The 25,983-nt window shown below is 35.9% G+C and overlaps 1 protein-coding gene across 1 annotated transcript in view; it reads right to left on the reverse strand.

Annotated features, from left to right (window-relative positions):
• Positions 1-421: 421 nt before the first annotated feature.
• The window catches only part of LOC134696381 (uncharacterized), a 44,113-nt gene continuing 18,551 nt past the window's right edge, over positions 422-25,983 (reverse strand). Inside the window, exons 3-11 of the mRNA XM_063558117.1 lie at positions 9,591-9,676; positions 9,070-9,181; positions 7,636-7,758; positions 6,321-6,770; positions 5,657-5,795; positions 4,349-4,485; positions 3,693-3,836; positions 2,311-2,439; positions 422-1,189 (exon numbers count right to left, since the gene is read on the reverse strand). Coding sequence (XP_063414187.1) covers positions 477-1,189; positions 2,311-2,439; positions 3,693-3,836; positions 4,349-4,485; positions 5,657-5,795; positions 6,321-6,770; positions 7,636-7,758; positions 9,070-9,181; positions 9,591-9,676 — 2,033 coding nt within the window. The 3' untranslated portion in view covers positions 422-476. The remainder of the gene's footprint in view (positions 1,190-2,310; positions 2,440-3,692; positions 3,837-4,348; positions 4,486-5,656; positions 5,796-6,320; positions 6,771-7,635; positions 7,759-9,069; positions 9,182-9,590; positions 9,677-25,983) is intronic.

Consider the following 25,983-nt stretch of genomic DNA (forward strand, 5'->3'; position numbering starts at 1 on the left):
TTCGTACTGGCACCAACCTTTACCCTAACCTGAGACCAGCAGTAAAATTTTAAAACTTTTTTAAGACCCACTATAAAATATCAATTAAAATTGCAAAGTACGATCAATAAGACATTTAATTTAAAACAAGTATAATATCCTGAACGAAAAAGTTTGACCTATGAATCAATATATAAATACAATTTCAAAACGAAGGTGCATATATAACATATAATGTGTTTAGCTGTTTCGGTTAAGTGTTCCTGGTGAAAGTAAATCCAAAGAACTATTGGTACGCATGAAAGTTAGATATTGTTGGTTTTTTTATTATGTCAGTTCTTGAGTTTTGTCAGTGCTTTTTCGTTTTCACCTCAACGTATGCATTTTGAATTTCCTTGTTGAATCTTCCAAGTTATATATCGAAATAAGGTTCAAGTCAACAAGCATTTGATACAATTTAATAGCACCAGTTATACAATGCAAAACAAGCTGCGTTATCATAAAGCCATAATGAGCGTTTTCATATAAGATGCAGCGGCCATGGCACTATATGGTTGCCACTCTTTACGGCTTCCATCTGCATAATCGGCAATCCCCCGTATGATTAAGAAACTTTCATTTCTATTACCCTCAAGCGATTCTAATATAGCATCCGTGTCTAAATCATAGGCTTTGATGCCATAGAGTCGTGCAAACGTTTTACGTAGTTTTCCATCTTTTGCTATATTCATTCCGTTAGAAATAGCACCAAACCGGACATTAGTTCGCCCTTCAATATAGCTTTTATCACCAGATGGGTGTTGCACTTCTACCACAGTTCCATCTGGATTGGTGTAAAATAAACGATCCGTGTTAATAAATGGTCTATGGAAACTTGATTCTTCAGCTTTCAGTCTTTCACTGGCCTCTTCTAAATATATATCCCACGGTCTTTCCGTGTCTGATGAAGAATCAGTTACCTTTCTGATTTTTTCTGCTATCTTTTGTAGCGTATCATCTGCACATGCCCAATGTTTCACGTTAAATTTATATTCGTCAGTTCGCAGTGTGTGTTCTACTTTTTGACAGTGTACGTACAAGCAAGACCTTTCCTTTGGCGGCAATGAAACAACAATGTCGCCCAATCTAACATGTTTGCTGGCATCATCATAATCTGGTACAGAACCACCTACTCCGACTAGAAAAACGTGCTGCACTTTGCTAAACGTACCTATAATGAAATGATAATTTGTTAGTAAAAATGTACGTATAAAACATTAGGCATCTTATCTACTATAGATATTAAACAGGATAGAACAATTATATTACTTTCGTTTTCGCAAATGAATCAATAAACATGTTACCACTAATCATCTATTGGCATAAAGCAAAACGGTAATATTGAACTAGACGACTCGACAGGCATCTCTCCTGACGACACAGACCTGGGCAATTTGTATGTTAATCATTAGCCTAGTATATATGAGATTTAACAACAACTTTGGTGGACGCTACTGATCAAGAGCCAAGAAGACTTCTGTGCTGACATAAATTGTCGTTGGTACTTTTCCTGTTCTTTTGAAAAGTTAAAATACTCATATGATCTGTATGTGTTTAATATCATGGTATATACTGCCTTGGTCGTATTTACCACAACTAATTGATTTTTTTGGTTTTACTGCTGGAAATATTCTGATTTGAGTGTCATTGAAACTCTTTTGTAGTCGCACGTCTGGCGTACCAGATAAAATGTATTGACGGATCCCACATGCAGAGCGGGATCTCCTCGCACTTCCTGAGATTCTGAGATCAGCCCCAGTTTATTTGTTGACCTCATGCTCATACATCTTTATTTTCTATGTTGTGTTTTGTATGCTGTTGTTTGTCTGATGGTTTTTATAGGCATGGCCTTGTCAGTTTATTTTCAACTTTTTAGTTTAAATGTCCCTTTGGTATCTTTCGCATTTATTGTGTATTTTATGAGTGTTTACTTAAATGTTAAAATGAAAGATAAAGAATGTATAATTTTGGAGCAGCTACTAATTGTAGTACATGGTTTTCTTCTAACGTGATGGTTAAATTATCTTTTCCTCTCCATACCTTCAAAGTCAGTGCAATACTATAAGATATGGTTCTAGCGAGTAGCAAACATAACATCTACTGATCAGAATCAATCAATCTTTCACGAGTAACTTACTAACATATTGTATGCCATACTAATCAATAATGTATTAATCCTAAAAGTATTCATGTGTACATTATGTACTAATCACAAACATCATAATCATTTACGGTAGTTTTGATTTGTAAAGTTCAATCTCACAAATTTAAAGGCAGTAATATTTATCATACCTAGGAGTCTTGTCACACTGTTTTCTGTGGATATTTTAGAGTTTTCTGGTGACGATGCGTCTTTTGACAGCTTTGTAGATACAATTTTGTGTCTTCCTATTCTCCCAACTGAATAAACTTGTGATTCACCTAAACATATCATGACAAAAAGTATTCACAATCAGTTGTAGTACTTTGAGGATTTTCAGTTAAACAAATTATGAATTCTTGTTTACTTATTGATAGCTGATTTGCTTGAGTACATGTATTTTAATTTTGACTAAAACATAAGTAGCAAAATGAAGTGATTGATTATCAGAAATCAAACTTAAGTACTGTAGTACATGAATAATGTCTACAACCACGACAATATTTCTATAATATCACATTCAATAGTGTAACTCTCGCTTTTGCAGTGAGTAATACTTATTTGAGGTGAAAACGTTCGATCTATCTATTGGTATCGTTATGTTAAATAAGTAAAGTATTCAAATAGTTGAAAGATGCATGTTCTTATATATATTTGAAAATTAAAAAATATATATAAAACTATTAGCGTTGAACATCTTCATGATAAATTACACAGCATTTAAACGATAGTAATCCAAAAACACGTGTAAAACATGTAAAAGTCAAATAACCGTTTGTTCAATAAAAAACTGTTCTCATTGAAATAGTCAAGAAGCTGTTATAGAGTATCAAGATGTTGTTCTTTTGGATTACATAATAACTAGAGATGGTGACAAAGGAAATTAAATCATAAAAAAACAGCAATATTTTTTAAAATAAAATGTTTACACTATATAATAGCATATTTAACAGACACAACATTAGTAACTTACTTCTGATATATCTTCTGGCTAGCATTTGAAAATTCATGTAAAGGGTTCTTTCTAATTATTATTGAAAATACTCATTTATTACTTTCATTACAACTACAAACATGATAAAAGTGAGTAGAACTTATGACTATATCCATATTTTGTTGAAAAGCTTTATTAAACTAAAGCTAGTCTACGTGTATGTTTCATGTTTAAAGGTAAATTCTTGATTTTGAATTGCCATTTGTAGATGGCAATCTGTGAATTAATGATACAGGATCGTTGCACCATTAAAAGATAAAATTAATTTTGGACGAGTTTTTATTTCTGATTAGACAATTTTATGTTCTGATGTTTTAAAATGTTTATTTATTCAGATTCATACATTTTAGTCTCGAATGGAAAAAAACGAGTCATGTTCAAAAAAGAAGAGCCGTTCAAAGTAAAACTGGTTTTAAAATTTTCTTTTCGTATAATTAATGAGAATTTTATATGTAAAGTTAAGATTTTTTTAGTGTCATTGTGTCCTCTTTGGAGGAACTAAAGCGAATCAAAATAACTGCTAAACACTATAATATTCACCTTCTGTTTTGTATTTGACAAACGTAGTTTTATTGTCAATTAATGCATCCACCGCTAACTTTTCACAATAGAGTGATGTAATTACAGCTATAGTTGGCTGCTCTTGACTTGTCAGTCGAGGAATGTTTTTGACAATCTGCACTTCTGTATTATCAAAAAAAGACGTTCATGTTAGTTTGATGCATAAATCAATATGATGATATAACTTGGTGCAAAACGGTCAATTGTGATGTCTACCAAGCGGCATAAACATATTTGCATTTCAAATATTAAACCCAAAGGTAGCCATTTGCATTTAAAATTCAAATTTGATTCATGATCATACATAATCGATAGGTTGCACAAATTGACATTTTTTGTATACAAACAAATTAATCCAACTAAAAGTTGCATTGGCATTTTCATGAATCTTCTACGATGATCCTGATAAGTGTCAACATTTTTTGTAACAAAGGGTTTAGGAAGAGTTAGTTATATTAAACTTGTACAAAAAAATAAGCAATGGTAAATAACTTGGTGATAAGCATCAGTTGTGCAAAAATCCTCAATTAATATGAACAAAAAGTGTTACCTAACTATGGACTGGTGATACCCTAGAGAACGAACTTTTACACAGAGCTCATATGGATTTAAATAAAATTATAGATTTTCTTTACCGTCATTTGTATCCGCTCCCCCACTTTGTATCCTCATCCAAAATCCCTTTTCTACTTCCTTGATAAACCCCTTATTTTGCAGGTCATTCAACATTACAGCTGCCGTGGTCGTATCAGCAAGCTTTACTTTGCATAATCTGAAACAGTCGATTCCGATATTTTGGGAAATTCAAATAAATTCATTAGTTTATTATTTGCATTTTTCTATAGTTTATGATCAAATTAGGGTATAGATTTTGAGTATTTTTATTGTTTGGTGGCGTCCCGGTTTAATTCTCGACTGTTAAGTTGAAATCTCGCCAAGTGTTGACATCTCCAATATACATTGTTGAACTATGCATGTATATTATGTTTCTAAAACTGTTCTGGTCAAAATATATTTAATGTGTAAGAACATACGCTGTTCAAATTTAAAACAGTTAATCGATTCAGACGCTTTGTTTCAATTAATAATGAATGAAACATACAAATTAGATAGCACAAGTTAGATTTAAAGCTTTTTTTCTCGAGTACAGTCATTTTAATTGAAAAAAAAAAAATTGAAGAAGGAAAATTTCCTCTCGATTCTAATACGCAATGTACAAAAATTATGTAAGAGCAGAAATAGCCATGAGACAGTATGAAATAAAGGCAACAGTAGTATACCGCTGTTCAAAACTCATAACTCTATGGACCAAAAACAAAATCGGGGTAACAAACTAAAACCGAGGGAAACGCATTAAATATAAGAACAACGACATAACACTAAAATGTAACACACACAAAAACGGACCGAGCATCAGACAAAATCCCACGAGAATAACAAATATAACAAAAATCGAATTCTAATATACAATATGTGAACGTTTATTCCGCAAAATCTTTATCTAGGAAAATATATTATTTTAGATAAAGATTTTGCAGGATATGTTATTTGTTTTGCTCCTTGTAATTCAATCATTCATAAAATGATAAAATATGGGTCAAAGTAATGCATGTTGATAAAAGACAATATTTTGTCGATGGCGATGATGACTGATGTACCCATATTTTGACTATTTTATTAATTGTGACTGTTTATTTAACGCATCATGTAAATATAACGGAATTTGATGAGACTGTCATTAAAGTGAGAGGGTTAGCGCTATAGAACCAGGTTTAATCCACCATTTTCTACATTTGAAAATGCCTGTACCAAGTCAGGAATATGACAGTTCTTGTCCATTCGTTTTTGATGCGTTTTGTTATTTGATTTTGCCATGTATTATGGACTTTCCTAATTGATTTTCCTCTGAGTTCAGTATTTTTGTGATTTTACTTTGTACCTACTTGAGTAAATTTGCAATAGGTATTGTATTAGGATATGAATCTTCCAAACATTGTAATATTCGCTGTTTCTTTGCCAACCATATCAATGATTTCTTCAGTTTCTTCTTTCGGGCTTGTTTACCAAATTCTTCCTCAGGATCTATAAAAATAAATAATAATTTAGTTTACAGATTAAAAAAGTAAAATCACAAAAATACTTCACTCCGATGAATATTCAAAAAGTCCTTTCTAAAATGGTAAAATCAAAAGCTCAAACACATCAAACGAATGGATATCAACTGTCATATTCCTAATTTTGTCTAGATACCATTTACACTTTTACTAGGGAAAAGCCATTCATAATTTACATATAGTAGTAATTAATTTGAGAACATTTAAGAGTATGGTTATCATTAAAAAAAAAAGGAATCGAATAAAAACACAATTGCAAAAACCTAAGGTTTTACTTTATAAAACAAGATAAAGTAACTGTCCCAATTATATAAATGAATCAAGTTACTTTGGGTTTATTTATCAATTTTATTTAAAATGTATGGCTGCAAAACCAATGACAAACAAACTGTTCAGAAAAATAAATATATTTGGGATTTTCTGAAAAATAAATTATCCTATGTGTTATGTGGGTAAAATTGTCAAAATTGTACTTCTGACATATATAATGTACCTAATATCTCAGCAAATTCCCACTGTCCTCGTGATGCCTTGTCTGTAGACACACCAAGACAGTTTACATTGAACTGTTTATTCGGCGGAACATACCAGTGTAGAAATCTTCCATATCCATATTGCGCACCACGCCCAACTTCTATATGGTTTTCGGCCCAACTTATCCAGAAATATCGGAAATCATCATTCGTTAGAATGTTGAGAGTCAATGCTTCAATTTTCACTTGTCCCATAGCACCTTCTTTAATTGTTGATTTTGTATTGTTTTCAGCGCCAATCGTTATCTCCCATGTTTTGCGTTCTAGTTCACTATAAACTGCTGACAGTGCAATATGCGCATCACCAGCAGCTTTTAACATGAAGGTTATAAATGTTTTATTTTGAATCGGTATTTCTGGGAGTAATTGATAGGTATAAACTGCTGGGGTGAACACAGTGGTGAAACTTTCTAAAATGAAAAAATAAAAACCAATATACATGAACTCACTATAGATACCAATAATTATTCTGAATTGTGTTCGTCGAACGCACAGTTCGGATTTCTTATGTTTGTGTTTCGCCTAATACAGGAATAACAAAAGTGTAATATATCTGCAGATAATTCACTGCTCTGAAACATAGTTTAAATATGCGGCCTCATATATTAATGCAAGTTAAAACTCAATAACGTCATCAGTAGTCAGTGGTTGTTTTAAATCATATTTTAATGGTTTCTTTCTATCATGACGTAACTTAGAGCTTGTCATAGTATATGAAGTTATGAACACTTGTCTTCTTCAAAGTTGAACAATGCGTGACATCTAGTTGTCTTTTGGTTGTGTCATTGGAATACTGTTTTATTGAGTTGTTAACGTTGTTTACCAAAAAGTCCTATTCATTCATACTTGAAATGGCATCGACAAATGTTTACATTGTTAGCTTGACATTACTTGCACATTTTATAGGCGATTTAAAATTGATGTATACCGGTCTATGATACATTTGTAGTATAGATGCGTGTATATTTAAATTCAGATCGGCAAAAACAACAAAAAACGTGGAAATTTGTAGAAAACAAATCACAAAATATTTGAATTTAAGAATACCTGTGCAACCCTCCTCGTCGTTCATTCCTTTGATATTGCGTCTAGATGTGTACATGTATCCATATTTGTTATATATTTTCTCCAAGACATTTCTACTTACTGATTGGGGTAGCGATTCTTCAGAGGGGGAAGTTCTGTTGTTTGATTGACTTCTAAATCTAATCCTTTGATAACTGGATAGGACCTTATATGGATGTGATGTTTTCTCGTTAAGACATTTATACTTACTGATTGGAGGAAGAGCTTCTTCAGGGGGAGGTTCTGTTGTTTGATTGACTTCTAAATCTACTCGTTTTATTACTGGATAAGACCTCAATACAACCAATGCTTTCTTGATAAAACCAATATAATCTGTAATTTTCATTAGCCATATAACAACTGTAATTGTGATAACTAATTTCAAAATCCAACATCAGCTCCGATTATGTGATTTAGGTGATATGCATATAAGTTTGAGATGCAATTGTCTTTTTTAAATTTTTGCATGACCGTTTTCTGTGACAATTATTAAATTGTTGTATGAAGTCGTTGATTTAATAATTTAGGAAACCTTGTGCAAATTTCAAATGGAGTGCCAAATAGGAAACTCTCCTTTCAAATCACAATTTGTAAAAGTAAATCATTAAAGGTCAAAATACGGTCTTCAACACAGAGCCTTGGCTCACACCAAACAGCAAGCTATAAGGGAACCCAAAAAGGACAAATGTAAAACCATTTAAACAAAAAAAACAAAGGTCTTATCTATAAAAAAAAAAAAAAAAAAAAAAAAAGAATCGAGAAACAATAATGAACCACATTAACAACCGAAAACTACTGAACACAAGATTCCTGGCTTAAAGACAGATGAAAATGAATGCAGCAAGTTTACACTACACGTTATAATATGTACCAACCTTCACCAGTAGCTGAAACAATAGTGGAACATCACAAAATAGAGAGACACAATATGAAATATCAATTGAAAAGGTTTAACTCAATCAAATACATACAATTTTACACCATTGAACATAGTTTTACACTGAACGAAATGTTATCTATAACACAATGTAAATACAAAATCAATAAAATAAAGGGTAAATTTTGAGTGAGGTTTTAAAATTTAACATGACCCTGAACGAAAAATAAATGTGAATTGTTTTACATTGCGCAAGTCCTCCTAAACATTATGAAATATTTCCCACTGGACAATAAGCAAACACTCATTACGTATATTGCATCAAAGTTTCTTGTCCCATTTCTGATAAAACTCATTATATGAAAAAAATGGATTTTCATTTACTATTTTTTCATTGATTATGATTATTGCTGCCACATCATACTTCTTATGAATTATGCTATGTTGCATTACAATAAATTTTAATGTATCTTATATGACAATGTATGACAATGTTAGTTGAGATTGTTCAAGCTTTTTTCGTTTTATTCTTTTGGTGTTATCATTCCTTTAGTTTTGTGCATTTCATTTTGGAGTTGTCATTTTTACACGACACAATCATGTATTGTCATATGTGTATACGTGTATGCAAAATGAAGACCTACATAAAAGTGTTATGTGAACTAGCTTTTTTTTCTTTTTTTCCTTCTGGAGGTGTGTATATTTTTCAGATCATCATGCCTTTTGTTTCAAATACTCAAATCAAAACATATTTCAACTTATTTTACTTTTTGGAAAATTTGTTGGATTCATGAGCTCCTGAAAATAGTCTGTAAAAGTCTTTTTCTTTGTCATTCCATCAGCATTTCCTTGAAACCAGAAACGTAGGGTCCAGTAATCCTGTAAAAGTAAAAAAAAAACACAAAATAATTCAAACTACATACTTGTACTTTGCATTTATACTTTCTTTTTTGACACGGATATATGATGTAAATATTGTATAATATATTCAGTAAGGTAAAGTTATACAATTTCATAAAAAATGATGGCCGGCAATCATAGTTTGCCACTGTAAAACAGAATAGTGGCAAATGTTTTGACTTGCGACAATCAATCTTTGAATCCTTAAAAAAAAGTTGTGCGTGTCTCTTTTGATGTTTTTAGTTACCATTTAAATTAAACATTATCCGACAACTAGAATAAAATAAAAGTACTCTTTTACCAAAAAAAGTACCTCATAGTTCATATTAGTCGGTTTATTTGATCGAGATTATATAATTGTGTATATCTGATTTTCATATTAAATTACCTGTATAGCTTCATTGTTGTGGTCCTCGTCTACCATGTAAGCTAAAAACTCTAATCTTCCTTCTGATGCCTCAACAGTGTTCAGATCTGTAAAAATCAAGAAACAAGAAATTCAAAATATGTCAATAAGAAATCATTCAAAATAACGCACATTCATTGCATGTCAATACTGTGGATTCATTTATCTTCGTTGGTACCCATTTTCGTTGATTATAGAAAACGAACGTGTTCGTGGATATGTAATTTCGTGGTTTTGTCGAAGTCTGCATACAAGCCTATTGAAAATTTAAAATTCGATTATTAAAATTCGTGGTTCACCTGTACTCCCGAAATCCACGAAAATTGGTATCCAATAGTATAGCACACCATGCGCCGCTCTCGCTATCATATTTACATGTTCATGACATCTAGGTACAAACTTTAATTTGTATACGTATGTTCTAAAATGTTCACATTATCATAAAAATATGTTCCTAGCTCAAGCTCAAACTGATGTTATCACACTTTTATAGTCATCTACCCTAGCGCAAAATGTCAGCGTGATGGATGGACGCATGAACGAACGAGAAGATGTCCTATTGGAAAGCATACTACATTGCTACTGTCGTAAGCGAGTCATAAAAAAATCTATGAAAAATTTCCTGATTATGTACATGTATACTAGTAATATGCGAATCTTCTGAAATCAAGCTCATAACATAAACAAGTTGATCGTGTTTCTACCATTTGTTACCTATGATGAATATTGTTGCCCAAACCCTACCCGAGGGTTGAGACATTAGGTAGGTAGTTAGGTAGGCATTATCTTTTGGTTTTGCTAATATTAAAAAGATGCATTAGAGGCAAAATTTTCAAACTAGAATACAAGAGGTGTCACTGTTAAAACAGTTAGGGCATACTTTCAAATATTTTGGCTTGACCAAACCCTACCCGAAGGTTGAGACAGTGGGTAGGTAGGTAGGCATTATCTTTTTTAATTCGGAAAAAACAAATGAAGTGTCAGATGTTGTTTTGTCTTCATCCCATTGAGCTCCATTAAAAAAATACTTTTTCACATGAGAACAACTAAAGATCTTGAGAAGCCAGGTATTTTTGGGTAAGTAGGGTTAGGACAATCAAACGTATTCTTTTTATGACCTTATGTATACTATATGGCAAGTAAATCGGAGTAGAGCAAACTGTTTTTTCTACAAAAAAGCGCATCTATTTCTGGATTGTTTTTTTCCCTAAACGCCCAAATATCCTGTTAAAAATGCTACTTTTTTACTCTATCTTCTTGCAGTTGCAGTCTATAAAATCCCAGCCGAAACATGTGTTTTTAAACATCCCGCACAGCCAAATTTAATGAATACTCTTCGTCGGGTGAGCTTTTCAGTGTCAGTGGGGGTAAAAACTTCTGGTTACAATATTTCTAAACATTAATCCAGTCTTCAGTTAAAGAAATACGAAAATAAGTAATAAAACACTTTTACAGAACAGGTTGTAGAGCATAAATCAGAGAACGTATATTTGACAAAAAGAACCAGTTTAAATATTTATAAATTCCAGCTTAATTAAAAGATGTTGGAAAACTATTAGCGCTCTTGAATAATAAACGAAAAAGCTATCATTACCAGCGTAACAAATTAGCCATTATTCCACTAAACAAATATGTTACTGTCTAGATATATCGATCAGTAAAATACGATTGTTATGGATAAGATGTTTGATTTTTTAAATAAGATCCCCAAAGGAAGGGGATTATTAATACATAAAACATATATAACCCTTCACATTTGGCAAAATTTCCTGCAAATTTCTATTCCTTATTATTATTTTACTATTGTCTGTAATTTATCTATGTGTATATTAACTATTTATGTTAATCTTTTTTTGCTTAGCTGCAATATGTACCAAGGGCAATGCTATAGGATTGTGGACTTTTAAAAAAGCTTTCGAAAATCTCCACGTAATCGATGCAGAAACACAAATTACATAATACATAAAGCGCAATGCATTTCACGGCAAATGACATAATGCATGGTGTTACGAGAATTTTGTGCCATCTACGAGTATTTTCAAATATGAAACCTACATGTATATATATATATAGCACGAGGTAATAAAGTTTTACTCATTGTTGAAGGTATAACGGTGACTCAAAATAATTCACCTTCATGTCTTTTGATATTTGTGTAGGAAGCAATTATTGACACTCATACACAATATTCTTATCAGAGTTATAAACTATCCATAATAAATCCAATATGTCTTCTTCCAGAAGATTTGCATATTTCTCTAACATTCGAGTCTTAAAGACGATGACATGCAGAAGAAAATCGACCGCCGAAAATCTTAAGGTTCAGTGGGAAATATTTGTTTGAATGAATTTTATCCTGTTATATATGAATGTTAATTTTGTGTTCAATTTAAGATTTAGATTTATTTCTCACCAGAAGTAAAGAAGGCATCACTCAACATTGTTTATCAATGGTGACTGTTCTTAACTTAATATTAGAATCAGAAAATTTTTGATTGAAAACATATTAAAAACAAATAAACCTAAGAATTTTGTAGATTTTACATCGTAATTGCAGTCGACAGAAAATATTTCGGTATCAAGGTAAACTCATATGAAAAAATATGTAATGGCTATTTTGCCTGATCGAGATACCCAACTGAAAAACAGTCTACTGGTAACGTAAATAAGTATATGTATTACGGTCTAGTTGCTGTATACAGAAAGGAAAATGAGCAAAAAGGACAGTATAAAGAATAAAGCATATTGATTGCTACAGTAACATGAATAGAGAATAATGTGCTAGAATAGACTTGAGAAAACTGGGATAAATATTAAAGAATACAAAAATGAAGTTATCCCCTACCCCTAATTCCACACCCCTGTGCATTCGAGAGGCAAGGACAATGAATTTTTATTTAAAGCAGAAAATAAAAGATTCTTTTATTTTAATGTTTTATAAACCTTCATTTTTTTTTCATTATTGGATCCAAACAAAAGTGGTTTTATGCAGAAAAACTTAATTTATTTACGAAATCGCTGATATTCATATTTACATAAGTTTGATAAATGTAGAGTTTTTCGATAAATACTAGACTGAAATAAATAACTTGTATCTATAAATTGCTTTTTAATTCTGATTTATTAAAATAACCATGTCTCCAAAACAGTTAAAAATGTGAGTGGGCTTTATTGATTTATCAAAATGAGGACAAAAAACATGCAGACTAAGTATTTGACCTAAGTCATTCTTAAGTATTTGAAAAGAGTAATTTTGTTATGCATTCACAAATAATAGTTTGAGTGTTTAGTGGGAGGTGGGGGGAAATGAGGGAAAGTTTAAAAACATAGTTCCCGTATGCATATTATTGGGGAAAAAAATACATTGGATTTAGGTTGAAAAATGAATGCATTTTTCTTCAAAAAAAAAATCTGTACTGTAAAATGAATTTTTCTACATTTCTATCTTGTGATGTTATACTATTTTTTAAGGTAACGGTGAAGGCTGGTGCCTAATAAAACGTTTAAACTCAAGAAAATATCACTATATTTATATTTGCTATTTAACCTTCGTGCAAAATTAAACAATATGAGCATGACAAATTAGTTATGTTATCAAAATACGCCTACAAGAATCAGATACATTTTTTGCAATGGAATGTGTAACACATAATGTTATCAGAGACGTATTCGAGTTAAATAAGGGAACAAAAACTGTACTGTTAAATTTAATGTACTATTTTTCTATGTTGTGATGTTACACTATTTTTTTCAGGATGGTGAAGGTTGGTGCCTATTTTAAACGTTTAACCCCGCTAAAATTGTTTGCATCTGTCCTATAAGTTAGGAACATGATGTTCAGTTATGGCTTTTGTTGATGTGGTTCATACATGTAGGTGTTTCTCAATTCTCGAATTTTATAAAGATTAGAACGTTTGGTATTTTCTAGCGGTTTGAATGATTTTACACCAGTCGTTTTAGGGCCCTTCATTGCTTGCTGTTCGATGTGAGCCAAGCCTCTGTGCTTAAGGTCGTACTTTGACCTATAATGATTTACTTTTACAAATAGTGACTTTGCTCATTGTTGAAGACCGTACGGCGATCTATTGTTTCGATGAGAGATATTAACGTTGTGAATTCCTTAATAATCATACCACATCTTTTTATATATTTTTTTTATGTATAACAAAGTTTATATCCACATTATGTATATTGACTATACCATCATTTCTGTGAAATAACTGGTGATAGACAAGCACACACAAGATAGACAAGCGCACACAAGTCATGTGTGATAGTCTTAGTCGATCGTATATTTTGTTAAGTGTGAAGCATGCTATTTGATAGATTGTTTGGTTCTAAATTCTTGAGGGAAAACGTTGTTTCAGAAAGGAAGTGGATAGAATATTAATTTGCTTTAATTGTAAAGAAAAGGAAATTCAACAATTGATACCCAATTCAAATAAATTTATTATTTTTGTCAGTTCTTCAAAAAACAAGTATATATCTAAAGTCACAAACCATGATGTGTTCTAACAATACATCCCCCCCACACACACACACAAACTTCAACCCCCATCGAACCACCGACACAAGAGATAAACTGTTGCTGCATTTGGCAAAAAGGAAAACAGGTAACTAAAATACTTATCATCCTGAGAAGTATCTACACACTGTTATTTATGAAAATTAAATGTGGACACAAAAACATTGCATCATGCAGCAATAAATAATCATTATGTTGTAATTTGGATTATGTTCGCCCCATAGGAAGCATGCCATTCTTCCCACTTAAAAGATAAAGTTCTACTTCAGACCGGTCGATATGTGCATTCTACGTGAGGATCTGGATTGGTAAAGGGAGTACGTCTTCCTCTTGGTATTTTTCTTTCAATTTTTACAGTATATAATTTTTGTATTCTTCTTTCAATTCTTAAGGTATACTTCCTACAATGCTCCATTCTATAAATAATTGCGTCCCTTTATTTGGTTCCTTTTTCTCGTTTCTATCTTTTGTTTTACTATTCTCTATTCTATAACCCTTCGTCAAAAGACGTTTAAAGTTCCAATTTCGTCCCGTACAGAGCAACGAACAAATAGATTAAAAGTATAGCATACTTGAACGTGAAGTTATAAAAAAAAAAACATAAAATATATTTGATGCGTTTGATCGGCTTACTACGTAAATACTATTTACTATAGTTTAAAGCTTGCAGTATTTAGGTGTCGAATACGTTGTGTGGGTGTTGTCTTCAATTTATCTTAATCTTTTACTAGACTCAAGCTGGCAGCCACTTTTATCGGCCAATCAAGATAGCAGCCACTTTTTTCCAGCAGCCAATTTTCGTGATATGTCTAAAAACCAAAAAACTGAATAAGACTCAAACGTTCCAAAAATCGCTAAATATTAGTTTAATCATGGAAGTAATATCTAAATATTACTTCCATGGTTTAATGCAATCTAACACCGGAAATCGACAATTTCACGGCTTGTTCTGGTTCTAAAGGCATTTCATTCCGTTTAAAATATGTATGTGAAGCTAGCGGTCTGTTCGTTATTTTTTATTCGAAAATTGATATTCAATATCATTCCGGCTGCTAGCAGTCGGTAAAATATTCAAATTTAGTTGTAAATCATTAAAAAGCATGAAGGAAGGCTACGCCGGAAATAGTTTTATGACCCCTTCGAGCTGTCGTAAATTTTCGTTGTCCTCGAATATAAACCATTATATAAGTTGCATATTTGTCTTTATTTCACATGGATTTTTATCAACAAATCGACACCAAAGATGTAATTTAATATATTATATAACAAACAAAAACAAAAACCATCACTTCAGAAACATTATAAAATAAAAATAATAAGTATGTATGGAAAGCCAAAAATACAAAAACAGAAATGTATAGTGAAAACCTACCAAGGACTGCTTAAATAAGGTTAAACCCGGGCGACTTTGAACCTCTGTGGTGGCTAGACGGGCCCGGATCCCAGAAAAATACTTAAGTGGGGAATAGCCTGGGTCAATACCTTTAAAATGAGCTAGGTACGGTTCGGAACTTTGCCGTAGGGATATGCCGAAATGTACCGAGTGTGTGATTAATAATGAAAATTGGCCATAAGGGCAACTTTGAACCTCTGTGATGGCTAGACGGGCCCGGATCCCAGAAAAATATTTAAGTGGGGAATAGCCTGTGTCAATACCTTTAAAATGAGCTAGGTCCGGTTCGAAACTTTGCCGTAGGTATATGCCGAAAAGTACCGAATGTGTGTTTGGTATGAAAATACGTAAATGAGCGACTTTGAACCTCTGTGGTGGCTAGACGGGCCCGGATCCCAGAAAAATATTTAAGTGGGGAATAGCCTGGGTCAATACCTTTAAAATGAGCTAGGTACGGTTCGGAACTTTGCCGTAGGGATATGCCGAAATGTACCGAGTGTGTGATTAATAATGAAAATTGGCCATAAGGGCAACTTTGAACCTCTGTGATGGCTAGACGGGCCCGGATCCCAGAAAAATATTTAAGTGGGGAATAGCCTGTGTCAATACCTTTAAAATGAGCTAGGTCCGGTTCGAAACTTTGCCGTAGGTATATGCCGAAAAGTACCGAATGTGTGTTTGGTATGAAAATACGTAAATGAGCGACTTTGAACCTCTGTGGTGGCTAGACGGGCCCGGATCCCAGAAAAATATTTAAGTGGGGAATAGCCTGGGTCAATACCTTTAAAGTGAGCTAGGTCCGGTTCGGAACTTTGCCGTAGGGATATGCCGAAATGTACCGAGTGTGTGATTAATAATGAAAATTGGCCATAAGGGCAACTTTGAACCTCTGTGATGGCTAGACGGGCCCGGATCCCAGAAAAATATTTAAGTGGGGAATAGCCTGTGTCAATACCTTTAAAATGAGCTAGGTCCGGTTCGAAACTTTGCCGTAGGTATATGCCGAAAAGTACCGAATGTGTGTTTGGTATGAAAATACGTAAATGAGCGACTTTGAACCTCTGTGGTGGCTAGACGGGCCCGGATCCCAGAAAAATATAATGAAAATTGGCCATAAGGGCAACTTTGAACCTCTATGATGGCTAGACGGGCCCGGATCCAAGAAAAATATTTAAGTGGGGAATAGCCTGTGTCAATACCTTTAAAATGAGCTAGGTCCGGTTCGAAACTTTGCCGTAGGTATATGCCGAAAAGTACCGAATGTGTGTTTGGTATGAAAATACGTAAATGAGCGACTTTGAACCTCTGTGGTGGCTAGACGGGCCCGGATCCCAGAAAAATATTTAAGTGGGGAATAACCTGGGTCAATACCTTTAAAATGAGCTAGGTCCGGTTCGGAACTTTGCCGTAGGGATATGCCGAAATGTACCGAGTGTGTGATTAATAATGAAAATTGGCCATAAGGGCAACTTTGAACCTCTGTGATGGCTAGACGGGCCCGGATCCCAGAAAAATATTTAAGTGGGGAATAGCCTGTGTCAATACCTTTAAAATGAGCTAGGTCCGGTTCGAAACTTTGCCGTAGGTATATGCCGAAAAGTACCGAATGTGTGTTTGGTATGAAAATACGTAAATGAGCGACTTTGAACCTCTGTGGTGGCTAGACGGGCCCGGATCCCTGAAAAATATTTAAGTGGGGAATAGCCTGGGTCAATACCTTTAAAATGAGCTAGGTCCGGTTCGGAACTTTGCCGTAGGGATATGCCGAAATGTACCGAGTGTGTGATTAATAATGAAAATTGGCCATAAGGGCAACTTTGAACCTCTGTGATGGCTAGACGGGCCCGGATCCCAGAAAATTTAAGTCTCAGGCTATTTAAGTGGGGAATAGCCTGTGTCAATACCTTTAAAATGAGCTAGTTCCGGTTCGAAACTTTGCCGTAGGTATATGCCGAAAAGTACCGAATGTGTGTTTGGTATGAAAATACGTAAATGAGCGACTTTGAACCTCTGTGGTGGCTAGACGGGCCCGGATCCCAGAAAAATATAATGAAAATTGGCCATAAGGGCAACTTTGAACCTCTATGATGGCTAGACGGGCCCGGATCCCAGAAAAATATTTAAGTGGGGAATAGCCTGTGTCAATACCTTTAAAATGAGCTAGGTCCGGTTCGAAACTTTGCCGTAGGTATATGCCGAAAAGTACCGAATGTGTGTTTGGTATGAAAATACGTAAATGAGCGACTTTGAACCTCTGTGGTGGCTAGACGGGCCCGGATCCCAGAAAAATATTTAAGTGGGGAATAACCTGGGTCAATACCTTTAAAATGAGCTAGGTCCGGTTCGGAACTTTGCCGTAGGGATATGCCGAAATGTACCGAGTGTGTGATTAATAATGAAAATTGGCCATAAGGGCAACTTTGAACCTCTGTGATGGCTAGACGGGCCCGGATCCCAGAAAAATATTTAAGTGGGGAATAGCCTGTGTCAATACCTTTAAAATGAGCTAGGTCCGGTTCGAAACTTTGCCGTAGGTATATGCCGAAAAGTACCGAATGTGTGTTTGGTATGAAAATACGTAAATGAGCGACTTTGAACCTCTGTGGTGGCTAGACGGGCCCGGATCCCTGAAAAATATTTAAGTGGGGAATAGCCTGGGTCAATACCTTTAAAATGAGCTAGGTCCGGTTCGGAACTTTGCCGTAGGGATATGCCGAAATGTACCGAGTGTGTGATTAATAATGAAAATTGGCCATAAGGGCAACTTTGAACCTCTGTGATGGCTAGACGGGCCCGGATCCCAGAAAAATATTTAAGTGGGGAATAGCCTGTGTCAATACCTTTAAAATGAGCTAGGTCCGGTTCGAAACTTTGCCGTAGGTATATGCCGAAAAGTATCGAATGTGTGTTTGGTATGAAAATACGTAAATGAGCGACTTTGAACCTCTGTGGTGGCTAGACGGGCCCGGATCCCAGAAAAATATTTAAGTGGGGAATAGCCTGGGTCAATACCTTTAAAATGAGCTAGGTCCGGTTCGGAACTTTGCCGTAGGGATATGCCGAAATGTACCGAGTGTGTGATTAATAATGAAAATTGGCCATAAGGGCAACTTTGAACCTCTGTGATGGCTAGGCGGGCCCGGATCCCAGAAAAATATTTAAGTGGGGAATAGCCTGTGTCAATACCTTTAAAATGAGCTAGGTCCGGTTCGAAACTTTGCCGTAGGTATATGCCGAAATGTACCGAGTGTGTGATTAATAATGAAAATTGGCCATAAGGGCAACTTTGAACCTCTGTGATGGCTAGACGGGCCCGGATCCCAGAAAAATATTTAAGTGGGGAATAGCCTGTGTCAATACCTTTAAAATGAGCTAGGTCCGGTTCGAAACTTTGCCGTAGGTATATGCCGAAAAGTACCGAATGTGTGTTTGGTATGAAAATACGTAAATGAGCGACTTTGAACCTCTGTGGTGGCTAGACGGGCCCGGATCCCTGAAAAATATTTAAGTGGGGAATAGCCTGGGTCAATACCTTTAAAATGAGCTAGGTCCGGTTCGGAACTTTGCCGTAGGGATATGCCGAAATGTACCGAGTGTGTGATTAATAATGAAAATTGGCCATAAGGGCAACTTTGAACCTCTGTGATGGCTAGACGGGCCCGGATCCCAGAAAAATATTTAAGTGGGGAATAGCCTGTGTCAATACCTTTAAAATGAGCTAGGTCCGGTTCGAAACTTTGCCGTAGGTATATGCCGAAAAGTACCGAATGTGTGTTTGGTATGAAAATACGTAAATGAGCGACTTTGAACCTCTGTGGTGGCTAGACGGGCCCGGATCCCAGAAAAATATTTAAGTGGGGAATAGCCTGGGTCAATACCTTTAAAATGAGCTAGGTCCGGTTCGGAACTTTGCCGTAGGGATATGCCGAAATGTACCGAGTGTGTGATTAATAATGAAAATTGGCCATAAGGGCAACTTTGAACCTCTGTGATGGCTAGACGGGCCCGGATCCCAGAAAAATATTTAAGTGGGGAATAGCCTGTGTCAATACCTTCAAAATGAGCTAGGTCCGGTTCGAAACTTTGCCGTAGGTATATGCCGAAAAGTACCGAATGTGTGTTTGGTATGAAAATACGTAAATGAGCGACTTTGAACCTCTGTGGTGGCTAGACGGGCCCGGATCCCAGAAAAATATTTAAGTGGGGAATAGCCTGGGTCAATACCTTTAAAATGAGCTAGGTCCGGTTCGGAACTTTGCCGTAGGGATATGCCGAAATGTACCGAGTGTGTGATTAATAATGAAAATTGGCCATAAGGGCAACTTTGAACCTCTGTGATGGCTAGACGGGCCCGGATCCCAGAAAAATATTTAAGTGGGGAATAGCCTGTGTCAATACCTTTAAAATGAGCTAGGTCCGGTTCGAAACTTTGCCGTAGGTATATGCCGAAAAGTACCGAATGTGTGTTTGGTATGAAAATACGTAAATGAGCGACTTTGAACCTCTGTGGTGGCTAGACGGGCCCGGATCCCAGAAAAATATTTAAGTGGGGAATAGCCTGGGTCAATACCTTTAAAATGAGCTAGGTCCGGTTCGGAACTTTGCCGTAGGGATATGCCGAAATGTACCGAGTGTGTGATTAATAATGAAAATTGGCCATAAGGGCAACTTTGAACCTCTGTGATGGCTAGACGGGCCCGGATCCCAGAAAAATATTTAAGTGGGGAATAGCCTGTGTCAATACCTTTAAAATGAGCTAGGTCCGGTTCGAAACTTTGCCGTAGGTATATGCCGAAAAGTACCGAATGTGTGTTTGGTATGAAAATACGTAAATGAGCGACTTTGAACCTCTGTGGTGGCTAGACGGGCCCGGATCCCTGAAAAATATTTAAGTGGGGAATAGCCTGGGTCAATACCTTTAAAATGAGCTAGGTCCGGTTCGGAACTTTGCCGTAGGGATATGCCGAAATGTACCGAGTGTGTGATTAATAATGAAAATTGGCCATAAGGGCAACTTTGAACCTCTGTGATGGCTAGACGGGCCCGGATCCCAGAAAAATATTTAAGTGGGGAATAGCCTGTGTCAATACCTTTAAAATGAGCTAGGTCCGGTTCGAAACTTTGCCGTAGGTATATGCCGAAAAGTACCGAATGTGTGTTTGGTATGAAAATACGTAAATGAGCGACTTTGAACCTCTGTGGTGGCTAGACGGGCCCGGATCCCAGAAAAATATTTAAGTGGGGAATAGCCTGGGTCAATACCTTTAAAATGAGCTAGGTCCGGTTCGGAACTTTGCCGTAGGGATATGCCGAAATGTACCGAGTGTGTGATTAATAATGAAAATTGGCCATAAGGGCAACTTTGAACCTCTGTGATGGCTAGACGGGCCCGGATCCCAGAAAAATATTTAAGTGGGGAATAGCCTGTGTCAATACCTTCAAAATGAGCTAGGTCCGGTTCGAAACTTTGCCGTAGGTATATGCCGAAAAGTACCGAATGTGTGTTTGGTATGAAAATACGTAAATGAGCGACTTTGAACCTCTGTGGTGGCTAGACGGGCCCGGATCCCAGAAAAATATTTAAGTGGGGAATAGCCTGGGTCAATACCTTTAAAATGAGCTAGGTCCGGTTCGGAACTTTGCCGTAGGGATATGCCGAAATGTACCGAGTGTGTGATTAATAATGAAAATTGGCCATAAGGGCAACTTTGAACCTCTGTGATGGCTAGACGGGCCCGGATCCCAGAAAAATATTTAAGTGGGGAATAGCCTGTGTCAATACCTTTAAAATGAGCTAGGTCCGGTTCGAAACTTTGCCGTAGGTATATGCCGAAAAGTACCGAATGTGTGTTTGGTATGAAAATACGTAAATGAGCGACTTTGAACCTCTGTGGTGGCTAGACGGGCCCGGATCCCAGAAAAATATTTAAGTGGGGAATAGCCTGGGTCAATACCTTTAAAATGAGCTAGGTCCGGTTCGGAACTTTGCCGTAGGGATATGCCGAAATGTACCGAGTGTGTGATTAATAATGAAAATTGGCCATAAGGGCAACTTTGAACCTCTGTGATGGCTAGACGGGCCCGGATCCCAGAAAAATATTTAAGTGGGGAATAGCCTGTGTCAATACCTTTAAAATGAGCTAGGTCCGGTTCGAAACTTTGCCGTAGGTATATGCCGAAAAGTACCGAATGTGTGTTTGGTATGAAAATACGTAAATGAGCGACTTTGAACCTCTGTGGTGGCTAGACGGGCCCGGATCCCTGAAAAATATTTAAGTGGGGAATAGCCTGGGTCAATACCTTTAAAATGAGCTAGGTCCGGTTCGGAACTTTGCCGTAGGGATATGCCGAAATGTACCGAGTGTGTGATTAATAATGAAAATTGGCCATAAGGGCAACTTTGAACCTCTGTGATGGCTAGACGGGCCCGGATCCCAGAAAAATATTTAAGTGGGGAATAGCCTGTGTCAATACCTTAAAAATGAGCTAGGTCCGGTTCGAAACTTTGCCGTAGGTATATGCCGAAAAGTACCGAATGTGTGTTTGGTATGAAAATACGTAAATGAGCGACTTTGAACCTCTGTGGTGGCTAGACGGGCCCGGATCCCAGAAAAATATTTAAGTGGGGAATAGCCTGGGTCAATACCTTTAAAATGAGCTAGGTCCGGTTCGGAACTTTGCCGTAGGGATATGCCGAAATGTACCGAGTGTGTGATTAATAATGAAAATTGGCCATAAGGGCAACTTTGAACCTCTGTGATGGCTAGACGGGCCCGGATCCCAGAAAAATATTTAAGTGGGGAATAGCCTGTGTCAATACCTTTAAAATGAGCTAGGTCCGGTTCGAAACTTTGCCGTATGTAGATGCCGAAAAGTACCGAATGTGTGTTTGGTATGAAAATACGTAAATGAGCGACTTTGAACCTCTGTGGTGGCTAGACGGGCCCGGATCCCAGAAAAATATTTAAGTGGGGAATAGCCTGGGTCAATACCTTTAAAATGAGCTAGGTCCGGTTCGGAACTTTGCCGTAGGTATATGCCGAAAAGTACCGAATGTGTGTTTGGTATGAAAATACGTAAATGAGCGACTTTGAACCTCTGTGGTGGCTAGACGGGCTAGGATCCCAGAAAAATATTTAAGTGGGGAATAGCCTGTGTCAATACCTTTAAAATGAGCTAGGTCCGGTTCGGAACTTTGCCGTAGGGATATGCCGAAATGTACCGAGTGTGTGATTAATAATGAAAATTGGCCATAAGGGCAACTTTGAACCTCTGTGATGGCTAGACGGGCCCGGATCCCAGAAAAATATTTAAGTGGGGAATAGCCTGTGTCAATACCTTCAAAATGAGCTAGGTCCGGTTCGAAACTTTGCCGTAGGTATATGCCGAAAAGTACCGAATGTGTGTTTGGTATGAAAATACGTAAATGAGCGACTTTGAACCTCTGTGGTGGCTAGACGGGCCCGGATCCCAGAAAAATATTTAAGTGGGGAATAGCCTGGGTCAATACCTTTAAAATGAGCTAGGTCCGGTTCGGAACTTTGCCGTAGGGATATGCCGAAATGTACCGAGTGTGTGATTAATAATGAAAATTGGCCATAAGGGCAACTTTGAACCTCTGTGATGGCTAGACGGGCCCGGATCCCAGAAAAATATTTAAGTGGGGAATAGCCTGTGTCAATACCTTTAAAATGAGCTAGGTCCGGTTCGAAACTTTGCCGTAGGTATATGCCGAAAAGTACCGAATGTGTGTTTGGTATGAAAATACGTAAATGAGCGACTTTGAACCTCTGTGGTGGCTAGACGGGCCCGGATCCCAGAAAAATATTTAAGTGGGGAATAGCCTGGGTCAATACCTTTAAAATGAGCTAGGTCCGGTTCGGAACTTTGCCGTAGGGATATGCCGAAATGTACCGAGTGTGTGATTAATAATGAAAATTGGCCATAAGGGCAACTTTGAACCTCTGTGATGGCTAGACGGGCCCGGATCCCAGAAAAATATTTAAGTTAGGAATAGCCTGGGTCAATACCTTTAAAATGAGCTAGGTCCGGTTCGAGACTTTGCCGTAGGTATATGCCGAAAAGTACCGAATGTGTGTTTGGTATGAAAATACGTAAATGAGCGACTTTGAACCTCTGTGGTGGCTTGACGGGCCCGGATCCCAGAAAAATATTTAAGTGGGGAATAGCCTGGGTCAATACCTTTAAAATGCGCTAGGTCCGGTTCTGAACTTTGCCGTAAAGATGTTCTTTGGAGTTCCGAATTTTTTATTGTTGAAGAATCTCAAAAATTGCGTTGTGTTTTCTATTTACGTTTGATTGTCGTGAAAGGTATTGCATTATACAATAGCCACACTATCTATAGCAATACAGTTACAATTTATCATAGCATAATGTTTGTACTTCGTGTTTTCCGACATTCTGGGGGCCGAGAAAACTGCAATATGTAACGAAAATTTATAAGAAAATGTAAATTCACAATTATATATACTGGTCAACAAAAGAAACGATACAAGACTTTTTTTCAAATTGAAGATAAAGTTTTCCATTCAATGGACCAATATTGAAGGTAGTTATACTTAATCATTATGAAAATATAAATCCGTTACAAAATTTTTTTTTTTCCTTTCGTAACGTTTTTTTTTGCGATTTTTTGTTTTTTACAAAATTTACATAACACGACAATTTAAAAAAAAGAAGTTCTAAATAATGATGCCAACCTCTTATTTAAAGGTAAAGACAGTGTTTGCCATCAAGTTGTTTTTAAAAATCATACAGTTTCTTCGTTTATTTGTTAAGCAAAGTTTGTCCCCACGAGAAATCGTTAAAATGTATACATTATCAACTGATTTACCATAGATAGTATGTGTAAAGTGATATTTAAAAAGCGGTAACAATCTTAAAACTTATCCGAAAGGTTCCAAATTTATTGTGTGTTGTTTTCATATCTAAAGCATTGATTTGAGACGAAAATAAAAATTTCCTTTTGCATTTTTCGAGATTTCAAAAAACACTTTTTTCCCAAAAATTTGATAAAACAATATTTCAACCCATTTCTTACAACATAAACATTACTTGATTAGCATATTGAATATTTTTAAACAAACCTGAAATTTTATTTAAAACTTAGAAAATTATGTGTCGATTTTTTATTCAACTTTCCGCAAAACTAATTTGCACCCTACGATCGTTTACACTGAATTTCGATGCTTTCCGACAAGTTTTGATTTTCATTATCACATGTGAATACATTGCAAATGAAAGCTTTTTAAAATAGTGCATCTCATTTTTTTATATTTAATACTTTTTGATAAATTTTATTTCAAAGTCGTGTATCGTTTCTTTTGTTGACTAGTATAGATAAAAAAAAATTAATGTCCATCTCAAATTAAATAATCTAATTCCTTAACCTTAACTGATCAAAAGTTTATCTCATAGTCCATTCATAGATATTTCTTCTGCTACATACGGTAGTTTCACTAAGCGGTAATTTTCTTTATGCGTTGGTAGTTCCTTTTCTGTATTTATTTGGCTTCTACCAGTTGATGGTGTGTTTGTTTAGACGGTCTAGGTAGCAAGTTAATTCCTTGGAAACTTTCCTCAAATGGGTTCATGTGCGATCTACTTTGTACGAGCCATTGCGATGGGTCTTCTGGTCTTCTTTAGGCAACGGTCGTACCTCAAGGTATTTCATCTGGATGGTCATGTTTCCATAGCAACTTTGCCGTGTACTTTCTTTTTTCGCTGTCAATAGCTGTGTCTGGTCTTCAATGACGTTTACCGGAGCTGTAGATGTTGGCGGATGGTTGGTGTTTCTATTGATTGGTCTTGATATTAAATATCCGATCTTTGACTGTACAGCGGTGGATCCTTTTCCTGTGATAACTCTGTCCTCGATAATTTACCAGTAGTAGTCGGCTCCTATGAGTAAATCAATTTCGAAACGTTCTGTACTTAAGTTTCAGTCCTCTCAAATGTGGCAAGTTCCTTGTCCAAATCTTGTTTTGAATCGGAACGGCAATCTCTGGAACATTGAGTGTGTCGATATGGACTTTTTCTGGTGAAGTTGCTGCTTTCAGGAGAATGTCTTACTCTAGTCTCGTTTGGTGTTTCAACTACGTTAATTGCTGACTGTTGTATTGTAGACTGCGGTGTCATTCCTGGAATTACCTATTTTCCTTTACATAATGCTAGTATGATGCATTCCGTTACATTTTTTGCACCGTTTAGTAGACTGGCATGCGGCCACTTGGTGTGACCCTTGTCAGTTAAAGAATAACTGTTTCTGTTTTACAATTTGATTTCTTATGTTTGCGTCTGTTATTTCAGGGCACTCCGTCAGATAGTGCCCACCTAAACAAAAAAAACATGTATGTGTATTTACATTATTACGTGTGTCTGTGAATTTGCTCTTGTATGAATGTGATTGCGTATCCATAAAAAAAAATGCAGTGGCG

This window comes from Mytilus trossulus, chromosome 14 (assembly GCF_036588685.1).
Source record: "Mytilus trossulus isolate FHL-02 chromosome 14, PNRI_Mtr1.1.1.hap1, whole genome shotgun sequence".
NCBI lineage: Eukaryota > Metazoa > Mollusca > Bivalvia > Mytilida > Mytilidae > Mytilus > Mytilus trossulus.